This window comes from Podarcis melisellensis, assembly GCF_964234715.1.
Source record: "Podarcis melisellensis genome assembly, chromosome: 15".
Taxonomy (NCBI): Eukaryota; Metazoa; Chordata; class Lepidosauria; order Squamata; family Lacertidae; genus Podarcis; species Podarcis melisellensis.
Window position 1 is genome coordinate 38218177 of NC_138532.1, and position 18401 is coordinate 38236577.

The following is an 18401-nucleotide window of genomic DNA, read 5'->3' on the forward strand; positions in this document are numbered from 1 at the left end:
TGCCGCTTCCCCAAACAGGGATTCAAGTATCTCTACCTAACTCCCCAGGATTATAAGAGAGTCAGTGCTTTGAACTCAGTGCATTGTGAGCATGTGGAGGACGAAGGAGAATCTAGGTAACTGTGTGCGCTCATTATTTCCTAAAGCATGGACACTGGGTTTTATTTTAATCTGTTTTGCGTTACATCTTCATTTTATCATACCACATTTTTGCATGCCAGGTGTATAGCATTGACAAGCTTGGGAGGATGGTTGCTGTTATGTTTACACTGTGAGAAAAAGAGGATTTCCCCAGTTTAATGAACGTAGGAAACTGCCCTACACCGAGTCAGTGTGTTGGTAAATCTAGCCCAGTATTGTCTACACTGACTGGCAGCAGCTTCTGGGGTTTCGAGATACTGGAGATTCTTCTGGGAAGTGTTTTTCTCCAAGAGCCCTGACATTTTATAAAGGTGTGATCTATCTATCTATCTTTCTTTCTTTCTTTCTTTCTTTCTTTCTTTCTTTCTTTCTTTCTTTCTTTCTTTCTTTCTTTCTTTCTTTCTCTCTCTCTCTCTCTCTCTCTCTCTCTCTCTCTCTCTCTCTCTCTCTCTTGGGGTTCGCCCTACCAGGTATAAAATTACAGATATCATTGGGAAGGAAGAAGGACTTGGAACTGAGAACTTGCGGGGATCTGGCATGATCGCTGGAGAATCATCACTGGCGTATGAAGAGATTATCACTATCAGCCTGGTAATCCACAGTTGTGTGTGTTTATCGGTGTGTTTTGGGGATGGCAAAAAAGGCCTGCAGTGATGTAGAGAGATTGTGGAAAGGCTGGGCTGCTTCTGGGCCAGTCGTTTAGTATCCTAGGGTCATTTAACGATGGCACTGCTCAAATGACTCCATTTCTTATAGTTACTAGAACTAGAAGCTTGAATGTTGGAAGATTCAGGACAGACAAAAAAACAAGAGTGCTTCTTCACAGGGTGCAAAGTAAGCTGTTGAATTCGCTCTTCCACTCTCTAAGTACCTCTGAGTAATTCCCTCCTCTTGAGTACGAGTTGCTGGGAATCACAGGTGGGGAGAGCACTGTTGCCTGTGGGTCCTGCTTGCAGGCTTTCCAGAGGTGGCGTCTGCTTAGTGAGAACAGGACACTGGACTAGCAGGGCTACTTGCCTGATTGATCCAGCAGGCCCCTTCTTACATTCTTATGGCTCACTCCTTGACACACCTTGACTGCTCTTTAACATTTACCTGCAGGCCTGGCCCTGTGCTAGGGGAATAAGCTATGGAAGTAGATAACGGGAGAATTATATGGGGCCACTTGCAATGGCTGGTGGTAACGGGGTTAGACAGAGCCTGTAACTCAGTTTTGGGAGAAAGTGGCTGAGGTGCAAAATTGTGTTTGTGTTTTGCACTGGGATGGAGTGGACGGGCTATCCTAGCACCTTGTGAGAAGCTGTAGTTGACCCACCTCCACCCCCCGGTCCTCTGAATGCTCATCCTTGATTATAGGGTTTCAAATCCAGAGTTGCTCTACTGATTTGTAGTCCTCCACTCCCTTCCCAAAAAGTCCTCTCAGAAACACATGGTTTTAACAGCAGAGGTATAGATGGAGGATGTCATTTTCGGTCCCAGTTTTCCCGATGCAGAGATGCAGCAGGATTGTCCACTCTTGGAGGAAGGAGGCAAGGAGTAGCTCACGCGGAGACCCAGTGGGCAGCCTCCTTCCTCTGTGAATCGACAGGTCTGCTTTTGGTCTGCACTGGGAGTAACTGAATGATCCGATCGCACCCGGTGCAGCAGGATTGCTCAGCTACAGAGGATGCTACTGGCAGGACCCAGACAAAGAGCAGTGCTTGCAGAGAGACACAGTCTAGCCCTGTGGAACTGAAACAGGTACAAATTTCTGTCTTCAGGTGACGTGTCGAGCAATTGGAATCGGGGCTTACCTTGTCCGGTTGGGGCAGAGAACAATCCAAGTGGAAAATTCACATCTCATCCTAACCGGAGCTGGAGCCCTCAACAAAGTAAGTCTCCCTTTTGCTTTCGTTTGCAAATACGAGTTTTCGTTTCGCCGGTGGGATCATTTGTCATAGCTTGGTGTACTTTGGACTCTTATTGGCTAGTACCTTTGTTTTATTTGGCCTAGCGGGCCTGGCTGAGTTTGTTGTGTAGCGAAGGCCACCACTTTGCAGTGGAGATCCTTGTCTGGCTTGGCCCACTGAAGGCCACTTGGGAGCAATGGGGTTGTTTACCTATGGACGATGAAGGGCAATACCTGAATGGGATGAGGCCTCCCATTGGTTGAATCAAGCAGGGGTTTTTTGTCTTATATATGCAGAATGATTATAATAAAGCAGCACAAAAAATGTTTTAAAGAGTCAGTAGGTTTTAGTGCTGTTATGACAAAATAAAAGCAAAGTTTTGTTTCCAGGATTGTCTGTTGTGGACTGTTGTGGGCATGTTGCTGAAACATTTAAATCTTGCACTCTTATCCGGGGTATTTTGTAAGAATACTAATTAAGATACTTTGGGGAATTTACGCTTAAGGCAGGGGGTTGCTAGTGGGCACATTTGGAAGCTTGGCAAAGTCCCACGGGCTCCAGCTACATGATGGCTGCTGTGGGAGAGTCTGAGCCAGTGCAAACAAGAACTGATCTGGAAGAGCAAATAGGCTGTTGTGCATTGTGGATTTTTGAGGGGCTATTTACTGAGACCTTTTATAGGCACCATGGGGGATGCTGGTGCACACTGGTTGATGACCCCTTGGCTTTAGAGGTCAGAGGCAACTACATGGGACTTTCCCACTCCTCCCAGTTAGCATGCACTGGAGGAATTACTCTTATTATTTATTAGATTTATTGGTCACTTTTTTGCCGTGACTTACAGAAGAAAACAACTTACAAAACCCCCTTAACATACATACATTAACACTGGAGCATTAAAACATCCCACCTACTGTAAAAGGTCATAGATTGTTAAAAGCCAAAGGCTTGGTTTAAAAGGAAGGTTTTTGCCTGGTACCTGAAGAGATATAGTAATGGCTCCAGGCAACCATCACTGGGGAGAGCATGGCACAAATGGGGAGCCACCAGTGAAAAGGCCGGTTCTCTCTTTTTCCCCACTCTCCAGACCTCCCATGGAAGCAGGCGCCTGAAGAATTAACCTCACACTGGCCTGTTTACTTTGCTGCCAAAGGTGGCAGTATCACCTGAGTAAATGCCTGACCTCCTTTGCACAGCAGCAACATCCTGGCTAGTTTTTGGCGAACCAGTCTAGTTTAGAGCAGGATACATTTTAGCACATTGACTCACGAAATCTGTCTCTCTCCTACTTTTCATCAACATTTTGGAAACTCCTCCCAAAAAATGATGATGAAAGTGAGCTACATGCCAAGGAATTCAGGAGTAAAAGCTTACCTCTGCCATGAAATCACTAGAAAGCTTTCAGCTAGACAATTTTCTTGCTTCCAAAATGGGGGAGAACAATGCTAATCTCACAGGGTAGATTTGTAAGGATTAATGAGCATTGTGTTTAGCAGAAAGCACTTTAGCATTTGGGAAAAGCACTATGTAGATGCTTGTTAATGCTGTGGTTTCATTTTACCATAACTGGCAAGTTGGCGTTGTGGTTAGGGCAGACTTCCCCAACCTAGCACCCTCCAGATGTTTTTGACTACAACTCCCGTCAGCCCCAGCCAACCTGGCCAGGGAAGATGGAACTTGGAGGACACCAGCTTGGGAAAATCCAAGTTAGAGCATCAGAATAGAACATAAAACACATGGGTTCAAATCCATGCTCAGCCATGAAGTAACTCTTCTCTCAGTCTTTCCTGTCCTGCTGAATAGGTTGGGAAGATAAAATAGGTGGGCTTGAAACCCCGTATACTGCCCAGCAGGGGTGCACAAAATATTAGGGGGGCCCAGGTAAGCCCTGCCTTGCATCATCCATCACAAGACATACACCACTTGAATGGCAATGCCCATCAACTGGGGGGGGCAGCCCCTCAAATATTTTATGGGGGGGCAAAGGGACCTCGGCCCCTAAGAGTTGGCTCCTATGCTGCCCTGACTCAGACAAAATTCAGTAATGTTTCCCACCCTATAGTAAGGGTGGGGTACATTTTTTCATCCTGGGGGCCACATTCCCTTCCAGACAACTTTCCAGGGGCCACATTCTAGTGGTGGGTGGAGCCAGAGGCAAGAGTGGGCAGAGTGACACATGTCAAGTTTACCTTTGTGTAGGAGGCTAGTTTTTGCACCCCACCCCCTTCTGTCCCTTGAAGCCTGAAATCCCCCAGCCTGGCTCTAAAGTAAAGGAGTGATGGGAGCAAAGCTAACAAGTGAATGTCGCCGTTGTGCAACCCCAAGCCATGATTGCATTAATTTAGGCCTGTGTGCCTTTCCCTGCTGGCTCTGCAGTTACTCTTTCTCCAGCATAACTCCCCTTCCCTAAGAAGCAAAAGAGCAGAGGAGATTGGGGGGGGGGGGGGAGAGGGACCAGCTTTTTCGAGGCCTGCCTGCTGTGTGCACCTGAATGAATTGTCCTCTGGGGACCAAATTGCCCCAACCCCAAACCCATCCCACTTTAGATTTTAAACAGGGTTGGAAGCAGGAGTCAAAGGCCGAGGCTCTTAAATCACCCGCACCACCCAGGCAGCAGCTGTTTGAGATTTATGCTTGAGAGGTTGCTTCTTGTGTGCAGAAGAGAGAAACAATTTGCCCTTGAGTTACGGACAGAGGGAGGGAGAGGGAGAGAGAAAGCGGTGGTGGCAGGGGGGATCGAGGAAGAGATGTCACTTTTTTATTCCCCCCCTCCCCTTTGGGCAGCAATCTAATCCCAGAGATTTGCAGCCTAGTGGTGGCATGCAGGCTGGCAGGTGCTGCCATTACTGTCGTGGTGTCCGAGGTGCATTGGGAGGCCTGTTCTTCAGCCCTCTTGCAAACAGCTAACCTGAGCACTTGAAAAATTGTGGCTTTTGGAACATCAGCACAGTCTTACGCACACACAAGCAAGCATGCTTGCCACTTAGGTAATTGGGGTGGGGTATTGGAGAGCGTTGCTTGGCATCGGGCCAGTTGCATGTGTCAGGACCCAGGTGTGAGCCTTAGCAGCACCAGTTAAAGGATTTTGGGCAGCAGACCCAGGGAATATCGCAAGAGAGTCAGGACATTATTTTTCAGGGGACAAGTGGAATATCGTGGATGCTTGGGTTGCGAACGTGATCTGCGCAGGATGCACATTCGCAACCCGTGTCTGCGCATGCACAGGTTGGGATTTGGCGCTTTTGCGCATGCGCAAAGCACAATTTAGCATTTCTGCGCATGCACGACTGCCGAAACCCGGAAGTAACCCGTTCCAGTACTTCCAGGTTTCGGTGGTCAGTAACCCGCAAAAATGCAACCTGAAGTGGCTGTAACCTGAGGTATGGCTGTACTGAAAGGGGCTGCAGGATAGTTTTTCAGTAAAAAAAAAACAACAACAAGAAGAATTATGTCTGTACATTTTGCCTCATAGGTTCTGCAAATGCTGGGAAGGTTTGTTTGTTTTTTAAAAAAATGAAGGCTAGGAATCTAGGAATTATGGTTCAACCCCCCCCCCCCATGGATGACCATAATCTGAGGTGGTCCTCCCTCACCACAATATTCTCTCTCCTCCATGTATCAATGTAGGTTTAATTACATATGATTGCAATTTTGAATTGTTATAAGCCGCCCTCTGCAATGCAAAGAAAATAAATAGCCCCATAATGTAATTGCATGCAGCCACAGAGATGGTGTCAGGGACATGGGGCGTCGAAGTGAGGGTGGTGAAAAAATTGGCTATGGTTATCCAGGGCACAGTCTCAAAACATTTTGCTGCCTGAGGCAGAAGAGTAAAGAGGGCCTCCCTCACCAAGTAACAGTGAGGGGCAGGCAAATAGGTCGGTTTCTCTCAATTTCTCATTTTTCCAATCTTAAAGTTTGGCTTGCTTTATCTTATTATTATTATTTTTTAATGTTGGGTGGAAGTTCCCTAATCTGTACGTGTGTGTGTGTGTGTGTTTGTGTGTGTTATAGCAAATCTTCTTTTTTTCAGTTTCTCTTGCTGCATTTCATTGGTGGGGAACCTTTGGTCCGTGGATCTAATTTGGCCCTAGATGTCGTTTCACCCAAAATATGCCCTCCTGCCCAACACTTGACATCACACATCAGGTATGGGGCAGGGAAAGATGCAGCTGGGATCACCTGAACTAGGGAGTTTCCCATTGGCACCAGTGAGGGCCCTCTGAATGCCATTGGACTCTCCATCTTTGGAGCATCTCAACTCAATAGAGTCCTCACACAGAACCAGGCAAGACCAAGAAGTCTCCTCTGAATACACATTCATTTGTTTAGTAGGGAGTGTCTGGTGTTGCCCAGGTTTTTTTAGAAACCAAAGTCACGCCAAGGTGACGTTTTAGTCCGCCATTTTTATTCAAAATGGCGCCCGTGTCCAAATTGGGATGAATTCTGCTGCCCCACTTTGGGCACCCTTGCTCCGAGTTTGGCAGCGATATCTGGAGAGGCTTCTGAACCTATACCAAAAAGTGGACAAAGTTACACAGAAGTCATGTTTCAGGCCACCATCTTGAATCAGAATGGTGATCAGTATCCAACATTGACAAAGACCACCACCCACACCTCAGGAATCCTCCTGTTGAATTTGGTGGTGATATATTGAGGGGCATCCGGACACACAGAGAACAAGTAGACTGGACCACTTTCCAAAATATATAGGAGATTATTTTTACATTTATATTCCACCTGTTCTCCAAGAATAACAGCACAAGATGGTGGCAAACATGGCTCCCTTCCAGTGAGTTTCATGACTGAGCAGGGATTTGAATCCTGGTCTACCAGGTCCTGGTGCCACACTCTAACCACTGTGCTACACTGGCAATGCAGGATCACAGTTTTACGTGATAATCTTCTGTGCTCCAAATTTGAATTTCCAAGTTGAAGAGTAAGATTGGGAGTGGAAATTGAAGGTCATGAGATCCGGAGTTAATGTGAGCTGGAAGAGGGGAGAACAGTGGACTTGGAAGAAGCACAAAGATCTGTATAGGACATTAAAATGGCACACAATCCGTCCCTTTTAGCCATGCCTTGCTGCTTCATTCGTTCCTATTAACTAGGTAGAGAACCTACAGGTCTTGTTGGACTTGGGGGGGGGGCAGATCCACAGCATACATTTAAAGCACATTCAACGTGCATGACCCCCCCACCCCGAACTGTAGTTCCCCTTCACAGAGCTATAATCCTTAGCATTCCTAACAAACTACACATCCCAGGGTTTTGAGTGGGAAGCAATGTGCTTTTCAAATGTACACTGAATGCGCTCTAAATGGATGGTGTGGATCTCCCATCAGCTCAGCTGGGGATGATGGGAGCTGTAGTCCAGCAACATCTGGAGGGAGACCAGTTTCCCTAGCCCTCATATAAAGGTTGCCAAGCCGGGTGGTATTGGGATCCCCGGACAGCGTGACTCGTAACCTCCACCCCACCCTTTGTCTTTCCCATTGAGCATCCGTGGGGCTCATGGAGGAGTCTAACCAGGCCTGTCTGTGTCTCACAAGCTTCTCTTCCCCTCTCTCTGTGTTGTCTCTGTGGGTGCACTGCATCAAGCCTGTTGACCCTCATCCCTCTCTCTCCCACCCAGCCCCTCCCGGCTGAAAATTGAAATAATGATAATGCTCGTCTCCCAACTGCATCAAAGTATCAGCACATCAAAAGCCAGGAGGCATGAAATGCAAATGGAACAGTGATGGCAGATGGATGGCGCATGATCGCCTGATGCCCAATGAATTTTAAAAGATGACGGTGTGCACATGAGGAGAGAGAGAAAGAGAGAGAGAGAGAGAGAAGGAGAGGCTCTGAAATAAACACGTTATCCCAGCAATAGTTTGTGTGTGTGTATGTGTGTGTGTGTTCTTGCTGCTCACTCCTGACAATATTTTTTCACACTTCGCTGAACATCCACTCTATCTTGTCTCTCTCCCCCTCTCTCTCCTCTGCCTACCTCTCTCGCACAAGTCTCGGGTCGCGTCACTGCAGCTCCGGTGGATATAATAAGATCTAAACCACGAGGTTGTTATTTGCATAGAAATAGCATGGCGCCCCCAGGCAGAATGTGGGAAGTGGGGGGCGGGGGGGGGGACAGGCAGTGAGAACGGGCAAGGGAAGGAGGGGGAGAAGGAGGCGGAGATCGTTTGTCTAAAATTTTAATGGAAACTTTTGCTGAGGCAGAGGCTTTTCGTATTTTTTAAATTTATTTAAACCCACCCCCCACCCCCACCCCGGCAACTTTCTGACCAAATCTCCCTTGCAACCCTCCCAATTTAGACATAACACATAGCACACATCATTTGGTTTAACACAATGCTGGTCAGAGTGAGATCTGGCGCCTTTCTGTCGTGCTGCTGGAATTCACAAGCATGCAGGTTTCACTTGGTTCCATTTTTGCTGGAGGTAGAATGCAAAGAAGCAAGTAATCTCTGCTGGTTAATTTTTGAAAAGTAAATGCCACATCATGTTTGTTCTGCACTCACAAGAAATCAGTCTTTTTAGTGTGGCAAGCACCTGTTCACTGGAACTCCCTGCCCCTTGATACTGAGTAAGCACTTTCACTGTACTGTTTTTGATGCCTGTTAAAAACGTATTTTGTTTAGGCAAGCCTTCCCCGACGTTTAATTTTATTATGCACGGTCATTTTTTTAAAAAAAGAATATGTTGGTTTTATCTATATTTGATGATTACGTCTACTGTTTTTAAAGTCTGCTTTTATTTCTTTTTTAAATGAATATTTGATATGGTTTTATGTAAACTGCCCATACATTTTTTTTTATTAAGCAGATAAAATATCTTGCTAAAGAACGAAATACAGCTTTAAATCCCTCCACCAAAAACATGCAGAGTACCCATTTTACGAAAGTTGTTTTGCCAACACCGCTCAGATCGTTGGAACGTAAGAACAGGCTTTTAAAAATTATTCCCATCCTTATTAATTATTCAATTTATGGACCACCTTCACCATGAGGTCCAAGGGCAAGTCGCAGCTATCCCCCAAACACAACTTTAAAGTCCTTTAAAACAAATTTAAGTCAAAAGAATATGGTGGGTCCTAAAACATATATATATCTCAGGTGTCAAAGGGGAAAGTAAAGCTGTGTGCCTTCATAAATGACAAAAAAGGCACCAGCCCACATCTTGTGGGCTGCCACAGGTTAAGGAAGATGAAATTACCAGGAGGGCCTCCCCTCTGCTGATCTGAAAGGGTCTGCGGGGAAGGAGACAGCCTTTCAGATATCTGGGGCCTAAGTTCTTCAGGCCTTTAAAGGGTTTTCTGAGGAATTCGGCACATTGCTGCCTTCTGTGTTTGGAATACCCCTGCAAAGTCTCTTGACTTTTCTGCAAGGACCTTCCATGATTTAGTTCTGGCTTTGAACCGGTGGTTCGTGCCAAGGCTCGCGTCAAGTGGGTTGCAGGATCTGCTCCCGATGTCTCTTCTCCTGGCAAACGAGATCAAAGTAATCACTGGGGTGGCAGCAGGGTGGGGGGAGCGATGGCATTAGAGCCAGAGCAGCAAGTCCCATCCCTCCCATTCAAAGGAGCATTGTAATTATTATTGCGCGATATGAATCTTTCCTGGAGTGGCACGGCACGAGTATTAGAAGGGAAGCGGGTGGGACGCAGTGCCTTGGAGAATGCTAATTGGAAAGGAAAGGGGCACAGGAATGTCAAAAGGAAACTGACACTCCAACAGGACCAACGTATTCTCTCTCTCCACCCCCCTCTCCCCGCCCAGGACTTGTGTCGAAGCTTCCCAAGGTTATCCGGTTCTCTTTGCCTCTTGCAAGAGGTTGAGTCTGGATGCTTGGGTCACACGGGGTAGGCTAACGGCAGGGCCGGTGCCACACCTTGATAATAGATCTGTGGGTCAAGATAGGACATTTTGTGTAACTTAAAAATGTGGCTGGTGGCTGAGCTTGGCTCTCCTTCATTGGAGGATTTTAAGCAGAGGTTAAGTCTTAGATGCTTTAATTGAGATTCCTTCATTGCAAGGGGGTTGGACTAGATGACCCTAGGGGTCCCTTCCCACTCTACAATTCTATGCTTGAAAAGCACCCAAACGGGCTGGAGCTGGTGGGAGTTTTAGTCCAGAACATCTGGAGGGTGCCAGGCTGGCAAAAGCTATTAGCAGTGTGGCTGGAATAAAACAAGAGTTCCAAGAGAAAATAAACTTATAATAGTTTACTGAGGTAAACTTCACAAAACAGTACATGTTATGAGGAGAAATAAACAGGCGTTTCTTCAGAACTACTTTCCCCTCCTAACTCCTCCAACCATCTTCATCACTGGCAGCCAGCTCTCAACTAAATAGAGCAGGGTTTCCCAAACTTGAGTCTCCAACTGTTTTTGAACTACAAATCCCATCATCCCTAGCTAGCAGGACCAGCGGATGATGCGAACTGTAGCTCAAAAACAGCTGGAGACCCAAGTTTAGGAAACCCTGAAATAGAGCCTTCAGCCAATCTGAGTTTGCTGTCAGCTAGATCAAGGACGGAACTGACCCATAAAGTTGTTGTCTGAATGGACCACTGCTGCTGTTCTTCCAGCAAAGGCTGTCTTATGGACTGCCTTCTCTGATGTGAGGCTACACTGACCCCAAGAGCAGCCCTCTGAGAGATGTCTGGGGAGTGATGACCAAGGAAGGCCCTAGGCCTCTCTAGCTGACCCTCAAGGCTCTTACTTTGTCCCTCTCCTTCCATACTCTGTGTCCTTGAACACTTGCAGGATTTGACATCTTTCTGCAGGGCCTGCAAGACGGAGCTGTTCCGCCTGGCCTTTGGCTTAGACTGAGTCGGACCCATATATGGGATTTAGTATATAAATTTTCCCTTGGCTTTTTTGCTGGCCCATGTAGGACCAGCATGGATAGCTGGCTCAGGTGAATATCTGATGTTTCCTCCCTTTATGGTCTTGATTTATGGGCTACTACTAGAATGAGACTGCATTTTAAGCAGTATTTTAAGCCGTATTTTAATTAATTGTTTTTTTCTTTTTTTCCTATTACGTTTTATTGTAATCTATATTTGGTGTTAGTCGGCCCTGAGCCCGGCCCTGGCTGGGGAGGGCAGAGTATAAATAAAAATATTATTTATTATTTATTTATAATAAAGCTGCTTGCTTGCATGGCGGGAAGATGCAGAGAAGGGCGGTGTGTGTAGAAACAGCTGGCTTTTGTGTGTCTGGACTGTGGCCTGCTGCATCTTCAGAAGCCTATCTGCTGCTCTGTCCTCTTCACTTTCTTGCCCCACCCGCACCTACCTTTGGCTTCACCTGCCACTGATCTGTGGCCCCTGGAAGGCTGTCCATGAGGAAATATGGCCCTCAGGACGAAAAAGTTCCCCCACCTGTGCTGTAGCTCTGTGCTGTTTCTGCCTCCACTGCCGTCTTCTGAAAGAGGAGGGAAATAATCCCTTATCCTCTTGCCTGGACTCTGCACCATTGCAAGCCATTGGGGGCTACCAACCTGGGTGGCTTTTAAAGAGGAGTGGACAAATTCATGGAGGAGACAGCTGCCAGTGGCTACTAGCCACGACGGCTATGCTTTGCCACCATAATTGGAAGTACCAGTGCTTCTGAATACCAGTTCCTGGAAACCACAGGAGGGGAGAGTGCTCTTGCGCTCAAATCCTGCCACAGGCATCAGGTTGGCCACTGTGAGAACAGGAAGCTGGACTAGATGGGACATTGGCCTGACCCAGCAGGCTCTTCTTATGTTCTTATGAAGCATTGCAGAGACCTGGCCAAAGCTGCTCAGAGACGGGCTGATTCTTCTGTCCTTGGCCACAGCTGAGGTGCCCCTCCCTGGGTGGATGGATTGGTCAGAATGCCCAGCAGTGTCCTTGCCCTCGTGATTCTGTACAGAGGAGGCAATCTCTTGGTCTGGAAACTTTTCGGCAGTCTCTTCCTCCCTCAGCCTTGATTTGAGCAGTTTTATTTCTGCATACCAGTCTCGGTTAAGAGAGGCAATTTACATGCCAGATGCTGGCATTACTAATCCTCCTTTTATGTCTCTTTAGGGAAATGGGGTCAAAGAGATCTCCGCTGGGGTGGTGTTCCCTCTCCCCTCAACTCCCCCTCCATTTCACATAACTAAGGATCGCTTCTATCTGTGTCGAGCCATATGGTCTGTCAACGTCTGGAGGTGCCAGCTGCAATCCGTTTGTACGCGGAGAGCGAATGGCAGCTTTGGCAATGCTCTCCATGCAGCCCACTTTTCTGGTAAAAAGGCAATGGATCTGGCCCAATTGCCTTCTAAATCCAGCCCACGGATGGTCCGGGAATCAGCGTGTTTTTACATGAGTAGAATGTGTCCTTTTATTTAAAATTGATCTCTGGGTTATTTGTGGGGCATAGGAATTCGTACTTTTTCTTCTTCAAAATATAGTCTGGCCCCCCCTCAAGGTCTGAGGGACAGTGGACTGGCCCCCTGCTGAAAAAGTTTGCTGACCCCTGTATTAGTCTGTGAGGGTAGGCCTTGTGCTTTTTGCTCCCAGCATCAAGGAAAGGTCGTGGCTAGAGCATGCTCAGTGGTAGAGCATGTCAGGGACTGGCAGGGCTCTGAGGAGCGTGTGGCAGAGGCAGTGAGGCCAGAGGCTAATCCAAGGGATGGGAAGAGCGATTTATGGGGTTTTGTGCCTCCTGTGAGGAAGGAGCCTGGGATGGAGGAATGGGGAGAGTCTGAGCAGTCGGAGACAGGGGCTGGAGGAAGGGCATAGGATACTCCAGGAGCAGAGGAAGAGGCAGTAGAATATCCTTGGGCCACGTGAGTCAACAGTGTGATGCAGCAGTCAAAAAATGCTTACACTACTCTAGGCTGCATCAACAGAAGTCTAGTGTCCCAATCAAGGGAAGCGATAGTACCACTCTATTCTGCCTTGGTCAGACCACACCTGGAATACTTTGTCCAGTTCTGAGCACCGCAGTTTAAGAAGGATGCTGACAAGGTGGAACCTGTGCAGAGGAGGGCAACCAAGATGATCAAGGGACTGGAAGCCAAGCCTTATGAGGAACGGTTGAAGGAGCTAGGTATGTTTAGCCTGGAAAAGAGCAGACTGAGAGGAGATATGATAGCCATCTTCAAATACCTGAAGGGCTGTCACATGGAAGAGGGGACAAGCTTGTTTTCTTCTGCTCTGGAGGGTAGGACTCGAACCAATAGCTTCAAGGTGCAAGAAAGGAGATTAAACATCAGGAAGAATTGTTCAACAGTGTAATGGTTTCCCTCGGGAGGTGGTGGTCTCTCCTTCCATAGAGGTGTTTAAGCAGAGGTTGGATGACCATCTGTCATGGATGCTTCAGCTGAGATTCCTGCATTTCAGGGGGTTGGACTAGATGACCCTTGGGATCCCTTCCAATTCTATGATTCTAATAAATAAATAAATGGGAGGAAGGAAGGAGGTGTGTGTCTCTGTGTGTGGTGTTTTCAAAATTGTTGTATGATGCTCTGAGTGGTTTTTAAATAGTGGGGTGTAGGTAGTTTTATATTATTATAATAAATAAGTATTCTGCCTTTGGCTGCTTTGAAATTTTGGCCCTTTTTACCCTTGGGTATAGAAATGTGATTATAGATTATAGGTATTGCTGCTGCTACTACTACTATTCCTACTATGTGATCATTATAAATACTGGTGCTATTACTAATAAATAATATGTCTCAAGATACAAATTTTTTAAAAGCAATTAATTAGAATGGCTAAGAAAGGGAATTGTGACAAGGTTTCTTCTAGGATAAAGTGAGATATGGACTGGCCAGGACTCAACCTAAAGAGGAGGCTTCATTCGCATGGCTTTCCTGTGGATTTGCAGTCTGCGGGCATCTACAGTAACTGGCAGGTTTTTCACTGTGCCTCCCCACTCCAGCCCCCAGCCCCCACCCCCAAATCACTCACCAGAGGGAAAAAGAGAGTTTGCGAACAGCTCTTCAAATATATCATGCAATAGTGTACCATGAATTTCTTGTGAACCGCGGTGGCGAAGCAGTTTTATTTATTTCCGCGACTTTAAATCAATACAAAGTAGAGCTCTCCATTCTGGAGCCAGGGATGGAGTGCGGGGAGAGAGAGAGTGAGGGTGGGGAGGAGGGGGGGTGGAATGAGTCCATTGTACTCTTAAAACTTTGGGGAAAGGAGATGACAGCTATATAATTCCATTTACCAGGCGCTTGGGGTTTTAATGTGGAGGTGACGGGGAACTCTTTCTGCGTTTAGTGCCTCCATATCTTCTAAATAAAAGATCTGCAGAGCTGATAGCGGGGGTATAGCGCTGGCTTTAATAATCTTCAAGCATTAGACCGAGCCAATATGTTCCCAAGTCAGGAAAGGTCCCCCACTGAACGCTCGTAAATTAAAAAGTGCAGGAGCAGCTCCCAAAGTTCCTCGATTAGAAATGCAAAGGCTGCAGTCTGTTGTCGGGGGGGGGGTGATCCGCTGTGGTGGGTGGGAAGGGGGTGGAATGGGAGATTGACCAAGAACTAGATAAGAGCCAGTTCTTGATCCTGGGGGTGCTTCCAGACAACCTGCTTGTTGGGCATTCGTCCTGATTTGCTTGCAAGTAGATCAGCGTGGGTGGCGCTGTGGGTTAAACCACAGAGCCTAGGTCTTGCCGATCAGAAGGTTGGTGGTTTGAATCGCCACAATGGGGTGAGCGCCCATTGCTTGATCCCTGCTCCTGCCAACCTAGCAGATCAAAAGCACATCAAAGTGCAAGTAGATAAATAGGTACCACTCCGGCAGGAAGGTAAACGGCGTTTCCATGCGCTGCTCTGGTTTGCCAGAAGCGGCTTAGTCATGCTGGCCACATGACCCAGAAGCTGTATGCCGGTTCCCTTAGCCAGTAAAGTGAGATGAGCGCCGCAACCTTAGAGTCATCCACAACTGGACCTACTGGTCGAGGTCCCTTTACCTTTACCTTTAGATCAGAAGATGCAGGCTGTTTAATGAGCATCCATGCTGATTTGCTTGCAGCTGGATAGACGGTGTTTAGTGTTTAGTGAAACCCTGGAGAGCTGCTGCCTGTTAGCATGAGCAGTACTGAGCAAGTTGGGACCTGTGGTAGGGCTCACTATTAAGGCTGCATCCCACGTTTCGGAGTTGCATCAATGGAAGTGCCACCCCACACTTTCCAGTGTGTTCCCTCCCACCCCCAAATCCCTTTCCTTACTGGAAAAAGTCTGACCTTTCTCAGGAGCAGATTTGTTGTGTAGGAGCTCCCAATAAACAATAATAGCGTAACCTGAATTTGCTGTGGTATGTGACTGAATCTCACTCAAAAACAGAGGCAGCCTGGAAGCGCCCTGAGCGGTGGTCAGGATCTGGTGGGAAATGTGTCATCAGACTGCTCAAGAACAGAGATCTCAATGCGTCTGTCAGATTCAACATATATGTGAGTGGGGATGTGGCCAGTAACTCCATGGAATGCCCAGGAGTTGTGTTTAATTTTCAAAAGAGAGGAAAAAAATGAAGAAAAAAATGAAGAAAATTAAAAATGAAGGGACTCATTAAAAACTAATAATAAGCAGCTGTTAGATTTCTCTTTTCTGCTGCAAAACCCCATAGAGCAATCTTGCTAATTTAATTGTGTATTGGTTTGTTTTTGTCTTAAATTTATGTAAGTTCTATATGTTTTGCTCAGCGTATGTTGGAAATTGTATGGTTTTGGTGTTTTTGTTTTTTCAAGTTTGTGACTGTATAATAAAGTAGTTGCTGTGGTTTTATTGTTAATTTCAGAAGAGAGGAAACTTTCTAAAAAGTAAGGGGACATGGGCCAGAAGTATAAAATATCTTTTTAAAGGTGCTTGGGGATGATTTTAAAACCTCTGCAATAAAATACTTGGGTAAAAAAAATGTACATTTCTAATCTGCAATGTACAAACAAATCCATGAGGATGCCAGTGTGGTTAATGAACAGAATCAAGGAAGCTATAAAAGGCAAGAAGGCTTCGTTTAAAACGTAAAAGTCTTGCCCAAGCGAGGAGAATAAAAAGGAACATAAAGTCTGGCAAAACAAATGTAAGTTGACAATAAGGCAGGTAAAACACAGCGACAAGTTTGAGCAGCTTTTTGTTAAAAACATCAAAACAGGCAATAAAAAATGTCTTTAAATACACCTGAAGCATTAAACTAGCCAGGGAGATCATGGGGGCCATGAGATGTCCAAGGTGCAAAAGGATGTCAAGATGCTTACATGCAAATTTGGTTTTTTGAGGGAGGGCATCAGATAAAGGCGTTGAGAGGGAGAAACTTTCAGAGCTTAATTGCCAAATTAAAAAAAATTAACCTGTCGCTAGATCTGGGCAGCATACCCCTGAGAGTTCTTAAAATAACTCAAATGTGAAATTGTTGATCTTCTAACAAAACAGTCTAGTTTCCTTACCTTGAAAGTAGCCAACACAACAAGTTTTGCAAAATTATCTGGGGGGAATGTAGGAAACTACAGGCCAGTTAGCATAACTGCTGCCGCTTTTTAATTGGTAACGGTAAAGGTAAAGGGACCCCTGACCATTAGGTCCAGTCGTGGCCGACTCTGGGGTTGCGGCGCTCATCTCGCTTTATTGGGCAAGGGAGCTGGCATACAGCTTCCGGGTCATGTGGCCAGCATGACTAAGCTGCTTCTGGCATACCAGAGCAGCGCACGGAAATGCCGTTTACCTTCCCGCCGGAGCGGTACCTATTTATCTACTTCTACTTTGATGTGCTTTCGAACTGCTAGGTTGGCAGGAGCAGGGACCGAGCAATGGGAGTTCACCCCATCACAGGGATTTGAACCGCCGACCTTCTGATTGGCAAGTCAGAGGCTCTGTGGTTTAGCCCACAGCGCCACCCACATCCCTCTTTAATTGGTGGAAAGTATTAATGTTGGGATATTTGAACCAAGCGTAGGTGACCTGTGGCCCTTCCTGGTGATCCAGTTAATATAAGAAGACTAAGTCAAGATTAGTCCTCATTGTCGTATAACTTTCCCCGCAACCATATTGGAACAAATCCTCAGTGAAGACTGAACATTGTCTAAATCTCCACATAAGCTTTGTGAAAGCAGACCCAAGACGAAAGCTTAACATAAACTGGATGTCTGGAGGAGCATAGTTAAAGGATATAAACAGGTCCCTCCATCCCTGGACGTAGGTTTAACCACCACAAACAGCCCCCAGAAAAAACTGGACTGCATTTTCACTAACAAGAGCTACTGAAAAGAAAAATCAACACTCAAATGCTTGGGAGAAGGGAAGCATGTTTGCCAGACTCCAAAAACATGTCAACATTGGTACCAGGTGAGCCTCCCAAGGGGGTCATTCCGCTGATGGGGAGGGGAGCATTGCTGGAAAGGCCTGTTCCCATGTTGACATCCTTTGGAAAAGTGCTGTAGCCCAAAATTTGTGGAAGGCAACAAGTTGGTGAAGGCTGGACTAGTTGGTTAAGGCATTCCAATCCCAGTTTAACTTCGATTTTCCTTATCAGAGAAATTGAGGATTGCTCAGGAGAAAAGAAGCCCTTCCCGAAACACTGTTCTCCTATTGTTTAAGGGTACACACTTCTTTTCTTTTCTTTTAAAACCAGGACCTGCCTTTGTTATCAAGTTGCCATTATTCCACCATCTAATAACTTTTAATGGGCAGGGCAGAAGTACTGATCGATGAGGCTGAAAGCTGTTAGGAGCTGTTCAAGGCTCAATTGTAGATAATTGGACTGGAACTTTTAACTCTTTTCTTTCTTTCGGCCTTAATTCCTTTTTTCTTTCTTTCTTTTATTTTCTTTTTTTGAGGGATTTGGATGTGTGTTGTTCATTCCTGGTTTTTGAGGCAGGGTTCAGATTTTTCTTAAGCTGAGTACAGAGGCGGCTGCCACTGGACTGCCACCATTTTGTGGGTGGGGTTCAGCGTCATGCTAGCAAATTCAAGTCGCACAGTTCACTTGGATTTGTAGATCTTGGGCAATGAGCCTGCTTCAAAAAACAAAAACAAAAGCAGGACTTTGCTCGGAACAGAAAGCAACTGGAAATGGGGATGGATGTTGCTTCCTGCCACATTCTGCAACTTTCCCACAAACTGATCAACTCACTAAATGGGTTGTCTGGACATGCCCATTGGCTCTGCAGGCATTGCGACTCAGCCTCCCCTTTATAGCCAGAAATTGCTGACCCAGAGGCTCTAACTGGATAAGGCAATTTATTTCATATTTTTCTCTTCCATCCTTACACCTCTGAAAGTTTGTTTTGTTACTCATCTGCTGTAATTTCTTCTCCCCACTATGCACACTTAACCTGTCCCTTATCTGCGATCCTCTCTGCACAAACTTCCAGTTTCTTTCATCTCTTCTTTCAGCCCCCCCCTTT

General features: G+C 46.3%; 1 protein-coding gene across 6 annotated transcripts in view; it reads left to right on the forward strand.

The window, feature by feature from the left end:
- ACACA (acetyl-CoA carboxylase alpha) overlaps positions 1 to 18401 on the forward strand; it is a 173759-nt gene that overhangs the window by 112126 nt on the left and 43232 nt on the right. For all 6 annotated transcript variants that reach the window (XM_081890126.1, XM_081890128.1, XM_081890127.1 and 3 more), the window contains 3 exons: positions 19 to 116; positions 612 to 732; positions 1902 to 2012. In XM_081890126.1, the coding sequence (XP_081746252.1) occupies positions 19 to 116; positions 612 to 732; positions 1902 to 2012 (330 nt within the window). The remainder of the gene's footprint in view (positions 1 to 18; positions 117 to 611; positions 733 to 1901; positions 2013 to 18401) is intronic.